This window comes from Amphiura filiformis, chromosome 17, assembly GCF_039555335.1.
Source record: "Amphiura filiformis chromosome 17, Afil_fr2py, whole genome shotgun sequence".
Taxonomy (NCBI): Eukaryota; Metazoa; Echinodermata; class Ophiuroidea; order Amphilepidida; family Amphiuridae; genus Amphiura; species Amphiura filiformis.
In genome coordinates, this window is record NC_092644.1 from 54,442,267 (window position 1) to 54,460,844 (window position 18,578).

The 18,578-nt window shown below is 37.5% G+C and overlaps 1 protein-coding gene across 1 annotated transcript; it reads left to right on the forward strand.

Moving 5' to 3' along the window:
• Nucleotides 1–1,953: 1,953 nt before the first annotated feature.
• On the forward strand, nucleotides 1,954–8,170 carry LOC140137993 (cAMP-regulated D2 protein-like). Its single transcript, XM_072159823.1, has 4 exons — nucleotides 1,954–2,548; nucleotides 3,534–3,735; nucleotides 5,092–5,216; nucleotides 5,981–8,170. The coding sequence occupies exons 1-4, from the start codon at nucleotides 2,252–2,254 to the stop codon at nucleotides 7,076–7,078; spliced, it is 1,722 nt and encodes a 573-aa protein (XP_072015924.1). The 5' UTR covers nucleotides 1,954–2,251; the 3' UTR covers nucleotides 7,079–8,170.
• Nucleotides 8,171–18,578: the final 10,408 nt, after the last annotated feature.

The window sequence follows — 18,578 nt, forward strand, 5'->3', positions numbered from 1 at the left end:
ATTCAAAACATGCAAATTAGCTTTTCTTAACGTTGTTCAATTATCAACATTCATTGGGCAAAATTTAACAAATGTTTAAAATCTAGCCAACTTTGGGTAGCCTATTAGTAAAACCAATAATGGTTTAAAGCCAGAGTATGAGATTTGTTCCACAGCAACGCCATCAATTTTTCTAGAACTTTTTGCATGATTGTAATGCCCAATGGTGTTCTAAAATACCATGTGAAAGACTAAGCCTGGAGTGCTTTTTAAAGCACACAACGGTGCCTTTAAAAAAGGCACCGTTGTCATGGTTGTGTGCAACCCCATCTGCAATTTTCTTGATCCTAGTCTGGTATATTGTAATATTTTCACCATGCGATGGCGCATGATAATGCCAAACCAAACTTCAGAGCTAGCCAACTTAGCCAAGGACACTTTCGCTGAAACCCATTTTATTTTTTGTGATTCACTAAATTGTGTATTAAATGGATGCAGTGAACCAACAGTTCTGACTGGGTTGCTTTTTGGCTAGGCAGAAATTACTATTAGTTTGAACCAAGGACATTCACCACTTAGACAGGGATTTTATTGCACCATATCCCACAATGCAAATTGATTCAGGTGACATTCAGTTGGCAGGTGGTGTTAATTCACATTTATGTAGAATAAGTGTAAATTCCTAATGCATGCATGATGGGATATTATTTGACATTAAGATTTCTTGCTATGTGGTAGGTGAAATGTTACAACTTGACCACAGTAAAATTTAGAGTTTTTATAATAAAACCGGAGATTCCCGGTTCGCCAATTCCTCAGAGATCCACAGTTAAGCGGCAACAAGTGGTTTTCGTACTTTGACCTCATTATTTTAGCTTAAAATGATCAGAAAACCTCCTTGATAGTCTTTACTAATATTATGTAATAATTTTTAGCAAAGAAAACAAAATTAGAATTTTACCGAAATCATACATTATGGTTTTAATTGCTGCCCATTTAATTTAGACAGTTGATATTTGAACCGCGTTGGGTGATATTTAGTCAACACTTTTGCAGTGCATCTAATTTTTAGTTTATCATAGAAAACTTACTGAGAGACCAGGGAAATTTAGAGCAACGGCTAGAAGGTAAAATATTGTAATCGCTTTGCTGGGTCCATATTAGCCAAAACCTGTAAATGAAATATAACCAAGACTGGTACGTGAAATGGGTGGGGTTGTACTTTTTGGCAACAGACTTCAAATGTTAATTCTGAACAAAGCCCTGGAACAAACAGCTACCAAATTTGGACACATTCACTGGAACTTCACCAGCACCTACATGGAAATACTCCCATAGAGAATGTCCGGGGGGGTGTCTTCGAAAACTTTTGTACGGGGATGTGTCACGCAGACTTTCGGATGCTGCCTTTATATACCAACCTTTTTGTTTACAACCATCAGTATACCAAATTTTTCACACAAAAAGGACCCAAATTTGACCAAATTATGTGCTTTTAAGGGCACTTTTGCTCAAGTGCGCCAATTGGACGCATTGGATCTCCGGAAAACCAATCCATCGATATACCTAAATCGTTGAAAAGGTACCCGAAAACCGTAGCACACCACAGTCGTCCTCAACCAGGCAGAACCCTACCCTCTCGGATTGTACATGCGCGATCCACGGAGTGCTTTGGGCGCGGGCGCAGACAACCAACTTTTTCACGTCATCCCTGTATTAAATAAGGACCAAATTTTCATTAAAGCTTAGTTTCGAATGTTTTTATAGATTTAGTGATAAGTTTGCAACTTTCATTTATATCAGACACGCCAATCTCACGAAGAACATGGACCATATTATGGGCCCTATTATAATAATTATCGGGACACAACACTCCAAGCAAACCGTATATACTTTTAACCAGACTCATACCGTAAGTTTATTTCGGTTAAAATATAAATAGCCTGCATTTCACCAAGTTTGCTACCAATACAGCCCGTGCATTACAACTGGTTACGGGTCAATTTTATTCACCGGGAAATTAAACTGTGAAGAGTTACAGCTCCGCAACTAAACAAATTTAAGTAAATTATCCATGCATGAAAATCTAACTGGTATCATGCTAACGTGCCAAGTTCAAACGGTGGATATGAAATCTTTACAGGCTATTTACAGTATAACCGAAGCATGTCATATTAACAGGTACAGTATGGTCTTTGCAGGTACAAAAATGAGATAAAGCCGAAGTATTTCTACATGGACATGATTGATTACATATCAATCAACCAAAATCATGAGTGTTGCTTGGGTAATCTTATTTCTAATTTTCAATCACGCCTACATCGGTAATACAAGATTTATAGAGGACGGGATGCATCATGTCAACGATCCATTGGTAGTAGCGACCAAATATGGCTACGTTCGAGGATTTTACTTAGACAACACCAGGGCATTTTATGGCATCCCGTATGCCATACCACCAACGGGAAGTTTGCGTTGGACTAGACCTAGCGAAACATTGTCATGGTCACCAAAAGTGCTAAATGCTACGGAAGCTCCAAACGCATGCATCCAGGAAGAAATATTAGCGGTAAGTATAATCATAAATATTGAAAATGAATTTATAAATATTGAAAGTGATTTTTTTAATACTCTCAAATTTGAGCCCTCTGGATGTTGAGCCCTCGACCCAAGCCTACATGGTCCCCAGGGCACCTGGTCCTGTGGTAAATGGGGTAAATCCAGCCCTGGTACTGGGCTGACATGAACACCGTGGGAAAAATACACTCAATGTTCGGGAAGATTGACGTGTATAGTGTAATCCTGATTCAAATATCACTATTCAGCGACGTCCACTGTTGACTTGAATTTATATATCCTTTGCGTATAAAATCTTCGCACATATGACCATTTCCAAACTGGTGCTGCTTTCACCACTCAATCACTTTCTCCAAGAAACATGCTTTTTTTCTGCACTGATCCACGTTATTGAAAGATGCGTTGTTTTGTAAACTTCAGCAAGTCGACAGAAGAATTATATTCCACTTTTGGGAAGAGATCTGAGATCTTGTTGCACTCAAAATCTCCTTCGTTATATTTGCTGGAATAATAGCACATTATTGGCTATACAAATGGTTATTACGTTTAAGCCGCAGAGTGGATTAATGAAAATGTAAGCAAAATATGCAAATAAGCTCATACAGCACATCAGGCCACCCTATTCTATTACCATACCGTACCAAGTCCAAAGTTGATCGGTTATTGCGTTGGAGCTACACAGTGGAATAATGAATTTGCTTCTGACTGGACAGCCAAATATAGAACCGGACAGCCACACAAACTGCCAGGCAACCATTTGTATATTAGATAACATAAGCCCCACGTATGTGTAGGGGCCAAAAAGAATCTCTTGCACAGGAACATCGTAGGCATTTCCATAATAGAACTGTTCGATCTGTCTGGTAAAAAAACTCTGGTTAAAACTAAAAGAGTCGTTGCGTATGTGATGCGTACACTGAAACACTGAATGTTAATTGTCTACACTATGATCATGATTTGTTTTGTTTTCATCGCAGTACACCAATAAATACTCAGAAGACTGTTTGTATTTAAACATCTACACACCTAATGAAGATATAACACCGAACTCTAAACTACCTGTTATCTTTATCATCCATGGCGGATCATTTAAGATGCATAGTTGTATGAATACTAGAAACGATGGACGATTTCTGGCAGCAAAAGGAGCTGTAGTAGTAACTCCCAACTACCGACTCGGTATGTATAATAAGAATCGAAGGTTTTTATGATCATCATCCCTTATAATAATATTGTGAAGGAGTCAGAGCTATACGTCTATCAAAAACTTAACAGCTTTTAAGGCAGCTGAGTGCGCCCAATGGCAAATAAGTGGAACCCTTCTCCGGAAGCATAATTTCTTCTTGCAACCATAATGAGCCGCAACCTGCAAACCTGTTAGGGTTAGGGTTTAGGGTCGTGGTTAGGGGTTAGGGTTAGTATTATGTGGCCCATTGTGGTTAATACGTATTTACGCTTCCCGGAAACCATTTATCCGTACATGAAAGCGTTCTCGAAAGTTGCATTACAATTGAGCAACAAGAATAACTCAAGAGCATTTTAAAAATACATATCAGTATTTTTAACAAAAGCTTCGACTATATTTATAAAATACGTACTGACCACTTCCGCGCTGCCATAACAGCTTGTAGACAGTAAGTCTCGAAACGACCTTGCACATAGCGCGTGATCTTCCACTTAAATGCAAAGGCGGTAAACAACACGAGACTACTGTGCAGCAAAATTGTCTATTTTATTCAACTTTGTGATTATATTGTAAACGTTTGCGTCGATAAAAAATTTTTAAATGTTGTTTTTGATAACACATTACAAATTCGGTATCACCCACTTGTGATAATTTTGCTCAGAGGATGTTTAAAGACATTCCCACAACCCAATGGGGTTTCTGACCTTGGTATGTCTGGCTTTTGTACACATGTGGCAAGTTTACCATACCTTGCATTAGGATTGTGTGCAAATATCTGGTGTTTTCATCCTATTATTTAACATTCAAAACATTGAGACTTAGGAATAAAATTAATGCAGTGGTACAATATGAATGTTTCCTGTAAGAAAATCAAATATCAGTCATAAGTCTCAACTATTAGCTCGTTGGCTGCAGTTTTAAAATTACCATTTTGTGTGTGTGGCAATGGAGACTTTGCCTTTAAAATTAGGTTATATTGATCAAATTTCCCAATCATAGTGCATTGTAGGAATGCCTTTAAGCCTCCTCTGAATTTTGCTATAAAGTAATACTTAAATTTGATATTTATCTAAAGAATTCCTACCCTTTTCTGTATAGTGGTCAATGGCATGAGGATTTGGTTGCGCTTGCTGGTCTTGGTATGTCGTGTCCATGGGTATAACATCTATATACCTCTGAGCAACGTAAAAAACAACATACTCCCTCAATCAAGCCGATTGTTGAATATTATAAAAATTATAGTCCACCGTCTTCTGACATAATTCTCAAACAACACTGGAAGCTACAAGATAAGCTTGCATCTATATTTTATAATTAATATTTTGTATCTTTTCCTCTCCCTATTACAGGCGCCTTGGGGTTCTTGGTCACAGAATCTCCTGATATACACGGGAATTACGGAATACTGGACCAAAGATTGGCAATGAAGTTTGTGCAAGAAAATGTGCAATACTTTGGTGGTGACCCAGAAAAGGTTAGCCTCATAATTCTTATCTGACATGGAAGATTCCATCAATTAATATTGCCACTGGTAAACAAATTGTTGTAGTTAAAGCCATATTATAACATTTTCAAACAAAATAAATTAGCATTTCTTTGCCATAAAATGTTAGCTTTTACTGTCAGATATCCCCTTTTATTTTTGATCTTAACAACTACGGCAAAGCAAAGAAAATTGAATTTACTACCAGCGCACATGTCGCCAATACGTACCACTCCTTCGGTCGTGTTGTGGTACGACCCTTTGTTGTGTATTATCACCGTCCCGCACGCTGTGTACGTACTGTGTGTTATGAACATCGTGTATGCGTTCGACTAATAATTCCATCGTAATAATAAAGCGCCGAATCCGGCGTTAATATTCAAAATCTCGGATTTTGACAATACTACAGCACCTAGAGTCTTGATTTTTGCAGGGTATATTGGTTTAATAAAGTACAATTTAATCGTGTAAAAAAAGGAATGTTTTTGTATTTAAAAACTGACATGACATACGGTAATTGACTTTAAAAATTAGATATTCTCGAAAATAAAGAACCCAGACAATCTTGTAGACTATTTGCAAACTATTATATCTCACCATATCGCACTGATGCTAAAATTGTTTTTACTCTAAAATTAGAGTCAATCAGAGCTAATCAGATCCTTAACCTAACCCTGATCGTAAAACCCTACTTTCGTTGTAGTCATTCTCACAGGATTTGCACTTAAAGTTTCCCGTTTCGTTCTCTTCATTAGGTCACAATTATGGGGCCATCCGCTGGTGCTCAAAGTGTTGCAATTCACCTTACTACCAAGAACAGTGGCACCCTCTTTACACAGGCCATTCTCCAAGACAACCTGTTTTCAATACTTTATCCTACCAAATCACAATCATCCGCATCAGCAGGGGATGTATTTGCAAAGTATGTGAACTGCTCCGTGAAAGATGGGCTCTGCATGAGAACTCGATCTGCAGAAGAGATTCTTGAAGCTCAAAGGAAAACCGAACAAGAAATAACGCAGGACATAGATCTAGCGACGATGCTGGTTACTGGTGAGGTATGGAGTCCTGTGATTGACGGAGACGAAATTGAAGATAATCCTCTGTCACAAGTACAAAAGGGAAAGTTATTGCAAAAACCATTGATAATCGGCTCAAATAGAGACGAATCTCGAGTGCTACTTCAAGAAAATGTAACCATTTCAATGGAATACTATTTGAAAACGTTGCTGCTTATATTCCGATTGAATGCTGTTCAAATTGTCGCTAAATATCCACCCAAACCACTTACCGACAATGGAGATCAGTTAGCTATAGTTCTTACTGACTTTCTCGTGGGATGTCCGAATAGATTCGTTGCACGCATTGCCAGACAAAACCGACCTGTGTTTCATTATATCTATAGTTTCCCTACACCAGAGGATTTCAATACAACAGTCAAGTGCGTTAATTATTCATGCCATGCAGCAGATGTCATTCCAGCGTATGGAACTTTTTCTATTAATAATATTTCACCATCGCCAGAGATGGAAAGATCGTCGGATAGCATGTTGTACTATTGGTTGAATTTTGCACATACTGGTGATCCTAGTAATAACACATGGGTTAGTTTCAACAATGGCAAGGAAGATTACAAGGCAGACGGTGACAAGAAGGACCAAACAGCAGATCGGAACATCTTCACTACATGGTCTCAATATGAGAAAGATACCGGATGGCAAAGTTTAGATATTACGACACCTAGTAATGATATTTTATTTGATTTTAGGAAGGATTTTTGTGAATTGTGGGATGATTTAGGATATATCCTTGGTAATTATTTCATAAGGTATAAGAAATGCGAGGTAGAATAGCACACAGTCATATCATTAAGTTACAGTGTCTTTAAGAACATGTATCATTTAACCAGGTGTCTTTTGCCCAAAAAAAATAATACCTCATCTACTCAAAGATAACCTGTAGTTGCTACATACCCCGTTGCGAAACTGTCAACATTAGAACGCTACGAACAACATGACTGCACAAGATTATCTCATGTAACTCATTAACCCATCTGTGTCGTGTAGTATTGCCTCTGGTTGTGTGGCAATCTTGTTTATGTGTTCACCACAGTGACAGACCAGAAACCCAAGAACCCAGTGTGAACTACGTGTAAGGCGGAAGTAACGTAATGTTTTTCACTCTTTGTCGTCTCGTCAAAAATTATCTACGGTATCTTCACACATTACTGAAAGTGGTGGCGGGTTGGGGGTAATAATGGCGATATTACTCTTAAAGCTATATTATTACATTTCCATAAAAAATACATTAGTATTTCTTTTCCATAAAATGTTAATATTTACCGTCACTTATATATTCCCTTTTAATTTAGAGCCGAACACCTGAGGTAAAGCAAAGAAAATTGGAATTTACTACCAGCGCCGATGTTGCCAATGCATGTCACTCCTTCGGTTGTGCTATGGCACGATCCTTTTATGTGTATATCCCACACAATATGTATGTCAGTGACTCTGTGTTATGAATATCGTGTACGCGTTCGACTAATGTTTCCATCGTAATAATAAAACTACGGTTCCATCGTTTTATTCAAAATCTCGGATTTTGACAAAACTACAGCACCTACAGTCTCGATTTTTTGGGGTATATGTTAGTTTAATAAAATACATTACAATCGTGTGAAAAAAACAGTAATTTGAAAAATATTGAGGGCGTCCTCCTCAGCAAATGTTAAAATATGGCTTTAATTGCAGGGGGTTACTTATTCAGGGGCAAATGTTAAAATATGGCTTTAATTGCAGGGGGTTACTTATTCAGGGGCAAATGTTAAAATATGGCTTTAATTGCATGGGGTTATTTATTCAGGGGCGTAGCAAGTGGGTAGACAGGGTAGACGAAGGCCCCGGGCAAATGCGAAAATAAAATAAAGGGGTTCTGCTTGAGGTTCAGATGGAAAACAGAGCCTTCATGGCTGTAATTGTAACACTTACCATACTTTCACTTTATGTAACATTAAAGCGGCGGGGTGGTTTGTCCTATTGTACCAGATCTTGATGGGCCTCTGTAAGATTCGCCATAAGGCAGTTTGATAAAATTATACGCCAAAATGATACTCTTCAAATTTAACATTTCCATCTTTGTGGTATTTACATTATTAGTAGCAAGAGGCCCCTAGTATGTCGGAAAATCATGAAAATTGTGTTACCATGTTTAAAATAATTAAAGAAAAAACGATTTAATAAATTGCCTTCATCAGGCGTAGAAACAATCTCGACATGCAGAATCTATGAAAGTGTAGGTTGAACATGTTGAGGGGCCTTGTCCTTGACTTCCTGGCTTAAAGCCATGAAGTGAGGATCTCGTGATCACGAATCCTGACATAAAGTCAGGAAGTCGTGATCTCGTGATCCTGTGTTCCTGAATTGAAGTCAGGAAGTCAGGAACTCAAGCGCGACTTGAGTTCACGAGTTCCTGACTTTCATGAAAATAGGATCTCGAGATACCGTAACTAAAGTGGGTGGGCTTACAATTAAAATACTGACGCTGTGAAAATTGAACAGATTTCATTGGGTTCTTGAGATCCTGAGTTGTCTTTACTATTTCTTTATTTTTATGTCTTTACTACCTCTTTATTTCAAACTGGCTAAGTCAGGAACACAAGAAGTCGGGATTTGTGATCACAAGATCCTGACTTCTTGCGTTACAAAGCGAACCACATGGCCCTTAGTTACTTCCGTAGGTATTAGACAAGGTTGCAGTCTATCAACTTCTGGATCGCAATGAAGGTATCTTTGGATCTAATGTACCACTAACATATTGGGCAAATTCCAGGAATGTTGCATTACCCGATTCTATCTCTTCTACAGTTGAACCTTTACGGTACAATTTTACACTTGTCGAAGCCACATCCACACAGAACATTTTACTACACAGCTCTGACAACTTTGTAGCCGTAAACGTCTGTAAAAAAATGCCTATATTATTTACAGAGTAATTCAATGATATTAGCTAATATTGTTAAAACTTCTATCTTTCTAGACTCCAATTAGAGCCTCCTCTGTGGTAAAATCAGTTTTGTGTTTTGGTATTCGATACCCGAATACTTTAAAATCAGCTTCATACATTTTCACAACTTGATCGAACACTTGGTCTGTAAGTGTGCCATAGTATTTCCTAAGTAAGTCTATCTGGCTACTTTTGCCATGAGCGTATGCAGACTCCATTGATATCAAGTCGTCAATTTTTAACACTCTGAATAAGTATTGGGTATCAGTATCCATAGTTTCCATTTTCCCTATGAAATCGTATGGTATTAGACAGGGTTGCAGTCTATTAAATATAGGATACCAATGAGGGTCCCTTTTGATCTGATATGTATCGCTAACGTATTGGGCAAATTCCAGGAATGTTGCATTACCCGATTCTATTTCTTCTACAGTTGCACCTTAACGGTACAATTTTACACTTGTCGAAGCCACATCCACACAGAACATTTTACTGAACAGCTCTGACAACTTTGTAGCCGGAAAATTCTGTAAAAATACATCATGCCTATATTATTTTACAGAGTAATTCAATAGTATTGTTAAAACTTCCATCTTTCTAGACTCCAATTAGAGATTCTTCTGTGGTAAAATCAGTTTTGTGTTTTGGTATTCGATACCCGAATACTTTAAAATCAGCTTCATACATTTTCACAACTTGATCAAACACTTGGTCTGTAAGTGTGCCATAGTATTTCCTAAGTAAGTCTATCTGGCTACTTTTGCCATGAGCGTATGCTGACTCAATTGATATCAAGTCGTCAATTTTTAACATTTTGAATAAGTATTGGGTATCAGTATCCATAGTTTCCATTTTCCCTATGAAATCGTATGGTATTAGACAGGGCTACAGTCTATTAACTATGGGATACCAATGAGGGTCCCTTTTGATCTGATATGTATCGCTAACGTATTGGGAAAATTCTAGGAATGTTGCATTGCCCGATTCTATTTCTTCTACAGTTGTACCTTTACGGTACAATTGTACACCTTGTCGAAACCACATCCACAAAGAACATTTTACTGAACAGCTCTAACAACTTTGTAGCCGTAAAATTCTGTAAAAATTCATCATGCTTATATAAATATTATTTACAAAACTTCCATCTTTCTAGACTCCAATTAAAGCCTCCTCTGTGGTAAAATCAGTTTTGTGCGTTGGTATTCGATACCCAAATACCTTTAAATCAGCTTCATACATTTTCACAACTTTATCGAACACTTCATTTGTAAGTGTCCCATAGTATTTCCTAAGTAAGTCTATCTGGCTACTTTTGCCATGAGCGTATGCTGACTCGATTGATATCAAGTCGTCAATTTTTAACACTTTGAATAAGTATTGGGTATCATAGTCTATTAACTATAGGATACCAATGAAGGTCCCTTTTGATCTGATATGTATCGCTAACGACCGTATTGGGCAAATTCCAGGAATGTTGCATTGCCCGATTCAATTTCTTCTACAGTTGCACCTTTACGGTACAATTTTACACATGTCGAAGCCACATTTCGATATGTGCTAACTTGCCATTTATGTTCAACAATTTTATCTCGATATGCGGATAAAAGTCGAACTAGTGGATTACGCACAAAAATGACTTTGAAAAAGTATTCAATTCTTGAGTTAAAATCATCCGAATTTAAATTGCCGAAGATAAAATTCGTGTCATCATTGATGTGTGTGTTATTGTTCGTAGTCTTGTGGTACAACGTCCGCATTGCCTTTCTCCAATTTGAGGTCCCTCCTTTCCAGGATGTACTGACGAAGAATTTGAAGTCCTCGTTAAAATAGGTTGTGTCAAATTTAGGACGCGAATTCGTAGCTTGCGCATAATCATAAAGAGTCTCTTTGGTTAGAGGTGATGGCGGTTTAGTTTGATATGTTGCCAGACATGTTGTATTTTTGTGTTGTATTCGCATCATTTGTTGCTTTTCCATATCTGTTATTTGCGTTGTTGCAGTTCCGGGTCCATCAGCTGTCTGAAAGTAAATTCACACAATTAAGATGCGGAAATAACATTCTTTGCCTCTTAAACGACATCAAATGTGCCACAATTGTTATATATGATGTGCAGTTAATATTCATATATTCATTTATACGTAGGATGCTTCAGTTTTGACACACAAAAATATTTCATTGAAAACCTTCCCACTCGGCTATTTCAAAAAGGTAACCACGCTTCCCTAGAATATGCAATAAATTAGCATTAAAAATTTTAACAGCATTCTAGAAACACCTGACGTTTGGCGAAAAGAGGAGTGTATACTAACCATGCTTATCGTATGCATCGTCCCAAAGGCTGTCCGCGTCTCATCTCTGTTCATCATTTTTACAAGATCGTTTTGACGAATGTATGGTTCTGGTAAAATGAAATCATAAAATATATTAGGTCTGTCGTTGCGAGGCATTCTTGGAAAAAAGGTGCAACTTAGAACCCCATTTTGTCCCGTATATACAGCACCCTAAGCATGATATTAAGTTCTATATTAAAAGAACCTTGAGGAAAGTTTTATAAAGAACCTTAAAGATTCCCTAGGTCTTTTCAAATTTTTAAGGTTCTTTATAGAACTTTTAAGGTTCTTTGTAAAACCTTATCATGGCTTAGGGCGCTGTATACGGGACAAAAAAGGTTCTAAGTTTTTTCTATAGATTCTTAATCATATAATCAGGCCTTGCCGTCTAGATTTTAAAGGCGAGTGGTTAATCACTCGCTAGCATGATGCTAGGCGAGTGGTCGAATTTTCACAAATACCATTTATTTAGTTATAATCAGGGATGGTATAATCATGTACAGCTTTGGTCTTAAAACGGTATTTAAGTTGAAATACGCGCGAAGCGAGCTAAAATTTGTGACTTTCTCCGCTTGGAGAGGGCACAGAATCGATTATAATGCTGAATTGGCTGATTCAATTGCTGATTTTGGAAGATTCGCAGCGAGTGATATTTAGTGTCTATGGCGAGTGGAAAATCGCTCGCTAGAAATCGAGTTTGGACGAGCGGTGGCGAGCAAGAGCGATCGCTCGCCTCAAACGGCAAGGCCTGTATAATCATGATAATGGAGTATATGGGGAAATGTTATAGGCCTTCGCCTTCGCAAATGGGCTCCTTTCCCGGGGGGGGGGGGGTACTTAGTACAAATGACCATACGGAAACGTGCCGCAAATATGGGTAGCCTTTTCGGCCTTTTAGTATATCAATGATCCTTTTTCTAAGCCAAATTTGGTATATGACTGGGTCCTTTTTTCAGAAATGTTTTCAATTTTCTCGAAAAATAGAACAATTTTGCCTCAATATAGCCAAAATTTCGAAATTGTCCAAACAAATTGGGAAAATATGTAAAAAATTTTGAATTTTGGTATATCAATGGGTCCAAATTTGATATATTTATGGGTCCACTTTCAAATTCTCAGCGGCACACCCCTACCAAAATCAAACTTGAGTACCCCGGGGGAATCTCCTTTCCACGTAGGCCTACAAAGAGAGAGAGAGAGTTTCCTGCTCTGAAAATCCCAACAAGAATTACACATCGGTGCCCTTATTTGCTGGTGAGATTTTACGGGGTGACACTTTTGGTTTGTGCCTAAAGTTCAGTTATGTCAAGGAAGCCAAGCGTCATTATGCGAATCTTTACCGTATTATTCATTCATTCATATTTATTCGGCAAAATCGACAAGCAGGGTTCGGTTTTTGCCGGCAAAAACCTGTTTTTGCCGACAAAGTGGTAATAACTGGCAAAAACCTGTTCAAGTTTTGCCAGTTTTTGCCTGGTTTAAACCGGCAAAAATGGCAAAAACTTATATATAGTCACTCAAATGTTAACAAGTACACAGAAAGCTCATAAACCGTAAACATACAACTTTTAATGAATCATTCAACATATTTTTTGTCTCATCAAGTCCTTAAGGGGGTACTACACCCCTGTGGTACATTTGTGATTATTTTTGCATTTTTCTCAAAAAATAAATATCACACTGGTAACAAAAGTTATGTAGGCCTATATTATTGGGGCAAGGAATCCAAATACTACACTGAAATTTCAGTGACTCAAGACAAGCGGTTCAGTACATATGATAGAAAACGAGGTACATCCGAGCGGTACCTTATTTCTTATCATAAATAACGAACCGCTTGTTTTGGGTCACTGAAATTCCAGTGTAGTAATTGGATTCCTTGCCCCTATAATATACATAACTTTTTTTTACCACTGTGTTATTAGTTTTTGAGAAAAATGCAAATATAGACTCAAATTTATCGAGGGGTGTAGTACCCCCTTAAAATGAAAAACTTTTGAATTTGATATGCCAGATTTCAGTTAAATGCACTAAGTGAGCAATGAAAATGCATGCCTTTAATTTCTTAATATGTTATTTTTAATTACAAAATCTGGCCTTGTTACACTCTGGAAAATAATTTTTTAATTTAATAATTCATTTTGAGATCAAAAATCTGAACTTTAAATCGCTTTTTTAGTTTTTGCCATTTTGCCGGCAAAAACTGTTTTTGCCAAGCGGTTAAAACCGTGGTTAAAACCGCGGTTTTTTCCACCTGCGGCAAAAACCTGCGAACCCTGTCGACAAGAACAATAAATATAATCAATCACACAAATCATCACAAATTTAGCATACATGAAATACATGGATACAAGCAAAGACACCAAAAAGCCGAAATGTCAGGATAGCCCATAAAGTCTAGCGGCAAATGTAATGTTCAAAATGTGTAAACTTATTTCCAATGGGGTCCTACATAAGACAAGACGGTGCCTGATAATCAGGTTCTTCTCTGCTTATAGAGACATTCTTTAGAGTTGTCATCTTGGAAAGTCAGGTGTCAAAATTATAAAGAATTGGCAGTACCCTGCTTACCTTTCTTTGCAGCTTGATCAATCATCAGATGTCTGTGTAAAAAAACTATGGCAACGCCGCACAGTGTCGACTTCCTATTCGATAAATATAAATTTAATACTCCGTTGGTGAGCGACGGACGACTCTTATTTCACCGAACGCAAGAAAAGGAGTTCTATCTGATTGGCTAGCAATCGATCGCTTAGGTCGCTTAGTAGTCAACTACAAACTCAAAACTGAGCATCGTATTCAATTCGATTGAAATCGATATTCTATTATTGCCGTAGATAAAGAGAGTGTTAGTGTGTCAATAATGTACATTGTATTGCAGCTGGATTTTACATGCATTCTTTTATATAAATTTTTTCTCAAAGAGTTGAATATGATCAAAATCTTTACTCAGGATTTCAAAATTTTTACCCGCAAATTGCAGTTAAACATATCCACAGCAAAATACAGGTCCTCACTAATTAGTGTATTTAATTTCCAGTTAGTGTATTTAAGATAAAACCTGACAACAAATAAAATTTTCTTGCAATAGAAATATCATAATGGGATACTGATATGGTAGGCCGCAACCGCCACAACGTGGAGCTGCTACGCGTAGCTGACTTTTTGCTCCGTGGAGCCAAATTGACCAATCATGATCATGTTAGAGTTTTTCATTACTCGGAGGTAAAACTGACTAATTAAGTACGACTTACTCATTACGTGAAGCGAATTTATTCATTAAGAATTTGCCAGACGAGCGTCACGTAGTTGCAAGATATCCTCAGTCACGAAAGTTATGATTCAAAAAGTAGTTTATGAAAAGTACGAACTGACTTATTATTAAGATGGACATGCACTCATAAGAAACTCATACAGTATTGTACATAACTATATAGCTAGGCAGAGTGGTGGTAAACTATGCACGCAGTTCTGTGATCTGCAGTGTATCGCCGGGAGCTAATTTGTATAACTTGCGCGGTGTCCCTGCGGAATTCGACCTTCAGCAAACTGCAAACCAGTTCGGATTTACTTTATATACTAGTAGTAGGCCACACATACTGTAGTTACTGTCCGTTTTCCTATACACAATACTCAGTGCGCTCACCATTGACGCGTGACCTCTACAAATAGTGTATGTTAGAAGTATAGGCCATTGCCTAGTTGACGTCACTACTGTGTAAAAAATAACCGGCCAATATTTAAAGTAGGCCTATTCTCTGAAATTCTAGAAAATATAGTTTTGTAACATGTCCTAAATTTTTAGCTAATTTAGGTGTTTGGAAATATTGGTACTTTTGTACCAAAAAATATGAAGAAATTATTTCTAAACCGTGTTAAGTCATTAAGCTTCTCATTTTCAAGAACGCTGGTTAACAATAAGCAGACTATTGTCTCATTTCGTAAACAAAAGCCCACAGTATTGTTACCTTGCGTTCGCTTTATAATCGTTCACCCAACTGAAACTATAATACCAGCTCATTGCTCATTGCACAGGTAAAACAGACACAAGTGCAGTGTGTATTTAACCAGAGAAGATCTGATGTAACATAGTTGAGCCGTTTTCATTGAGTGTTATCTTGGTTTAATAGCTTTTAATAGGGTTTAAGTCCTTCAAAGGTCGTGGTGAGTTCTACTTTTGACATGACTGCATCATGATTATTTTAAGTCAACAACATTCAACAATATGATCACCGTGATAGTATGAGAGTATCAGTACCGTGGGTGTCAGTGATCCTGGCCTGACACAGTAGACAAACAAACAAACAAACAAACACGCCACACACATGACACATGCATGCATGCAAGGTAACATTGACTATACACTAATCAAACAATGGTATTGATCCTGTACAACTGGTCGTGGTTTATTTACAATCGATTCATTTAATATCCCCATAGTAAACATTAATTTTGGCAAGAGTTTTTCTCTCTGGAACGAGAATGCATCCACTGGCTCCGCGTAATGAAAAGATCTAACATGATTGGTCAATTTAGCTCCGCGAAGTGAAAAGTAAGCTACGCGTATAGCAGCTCCACGTTGTGGCGGTTACGGCCAGCCATATATTGATCATGCGAAAATCGTAAAACATAGAATAGAAACAGTGTGGCAGGCGCTCAAAATCTCAAATTGTATGCTTAGCCTGAGTTGCACGGCCTATCTCGAATAAAATCACCAGGCGTAGTTGTTGAAAAACGTGAGGATTCATCGTACTATCACGGCAATTTTTAACACGAAGATATAGGGATGTTGACGGTGTGCGCCGGCTACCAGGAGAATGCAACTAAAAGCTCGTTTGTTGATGTGGCGCAACGCCATGGCATTTTGTTACACTGCATGTAAAATACACGTATGCCTACTTAACAGTCTGACCAGTATGAGGAAGCATATGCCTAGATCGTGTCTGTTTTTTGGTTTTTTTTAATTATTGATACTTGAATGACCACGGCCTCGGTCTATGTATGATCAGAGAAGCTCATCTTCTCTGGTACAAAGGAATTACTGGGGCGCAAAAGACCCAAAAAGAATTATTTACATATGCTCAAAATTGTACTGAAATGATGATTAGTCCGCCTGCATGGAAATGTTTTTATAGATATATTTCTTACATGGGTGGTTTAGGATACTCCTATATTCCAGAAAAATACAGCACTAATTTTTTTGAATTAAAAATTATCATCCTGTCTTGCCAAATGAGACACAGCTAAATCATAATCCTTAAGTTAGTTCTAACTGGGAATAAAAGTCAAATTTTGATATTTTTGCAATTTAAGGGAAAATGGCGCAAATCATACAATTTTGCATGTTTTCTTGCATTTGCAGTCACTTCTTGAGTATAGGCTATAAGAGTTAGCTCATAATTTTAACATTTTATGATATTTTTGATAATTGGTTGTGAAAAAAATATAAGAAAATGTGTTTTCCAAAATTTAGAATTCCTAACTTGAAATTAATCTTTGTACAAGTCTTTGTGATTGTCACAGCATGTGAAAAACACCCTTTAAATGCATGTTTTTGGCCCTTATTTCCAAAAAGGTGACCAAGTATTGAAATTTGAATTTTATTGCCAGTTAGCTAAAGGATTGGGATTTAGATATGTTTCATTTTTATTTAGGAAAACAGGATAGGCCCTAATATTTTGTAACAAAAAAAAATCCTGTATTTTTCTGGAATAAGGACTATTCAAGAAGCGGGACGGTGGTGTCTTCATGGTCTTGAGGGGGAATCTGGATTTTCTAAAACAAGGGGGGAATCCGAAAAATTTGAGCGGATGCTGGGGGAAGCGAAATTTGTTGTTGTTTTTTTGATTAAAACTTCATCTCCCCCCCCGCGTAAATATTGAGCGGTCCCTTACATTGTTTCTCTACAACAATAATAATTGTGACGTCAAGGAACACTTGACCTTATTGACCAATGAAAATACTCGATGCTTGAGTAAAAAGGGAACAGAGCAACAGTTAGCCTGCCTTGAGTATTTTGTTTAAGCCTGGTCCCATCAGGACCCAAGCGTGTCTCCACACGGAGCGCCCGTTTAAACAAACAAACAAAATGAATGAGTCAAAAGGAACTCAATATTGATTAAATATTAATTTTACTCAATATGAGTAGTCCTACAATTTAATCAATTCAAATCACTCATTTTGTTGCTCTGTTGAGTCTGTTCCCTTTTTTCTCAACAGTTGAATAACAATTATAGCAATTACCGTCAGCATTTAGACGTGGAGCTACAACCACTGCCTTTGCATCCCCAGGACTAACTAATCCAAGCCACCTGTTTAGGTTCCTTAGATCATGTATAGCCTAGATGGTCCCAAAACACACTCAAGCCGGGTATTCAAGATGTTCCCAAATTTTAAATGTGACCCAATCGCGTAGGGGTCAATCAAAGGTTAACACAGCTAGGGGTCCAATTTTCCTATCATCTCAATGATTCAGAAAAGGATAGTTTGACCCATCTGCGACATATCGTTCTTGAGTTATAAGCAAATATGTCAAAGCCAGGGTGATCAGGGGTTTTTTGCGTGGGGGGGGGGACGCAGGGGTCAGAAACTAAAAGCGCTCCGACTGCTCCGATTTCAACGAAAATGGTCTCAAATTGTTCGGTAAAAGCTAAAACCAACCAAGACGTTGTAGACATACTAAAAGTGTATTATCTGTTTCATCAAAAATTTATCATGGGTTTTAAGGTCTCGGATAGCAACGTTTGCACAGTATTTTTTGTTGGACATCAAAGCACATCAGACATATCGAATTGCATTCTGAATACGAAGAATGTCCTTCTGATATCAAATAATTTTGATTTTTTTTTTAATTCGCGATAAAATACAAATTTATTTTATGGCAAATTAGGCCTATTACAAAATTTATATTTTTGATATTTAACAGTCCTCGAAGTATCATTTATAAATCTAACAATATTTACTTAAAGTGTAGGCCTGTGTAGCTGGGAGGAAAAGCCGACGATCATTTGAAAATTTGGAC

Excerpts from the sequence above, each read along its gene's own strand:
- LOC140137993 (XM_072159823.1), top strand. The coding sequence starts at position 2,252 with ATGAGTGTTGCTTGGGTAATCTTATTTCTAATTTTCAATCACGCCTAC. Across the intron at positions 2,549-3,533 it reads TCCAGGAAGAAATATTAGCG|TACACCAATAAATACTCAGA; the intron begins GTAAGTATAATC and ends TTTTCATCGCAG. Across the intron at positions 5,217-5,980 it reads TTGGTGGTGACCCAGAAAAG|GTCACAATTATGGGGCCATC; the intron begins GTTAGCCTCATA and ends TCTCTTCATTAG.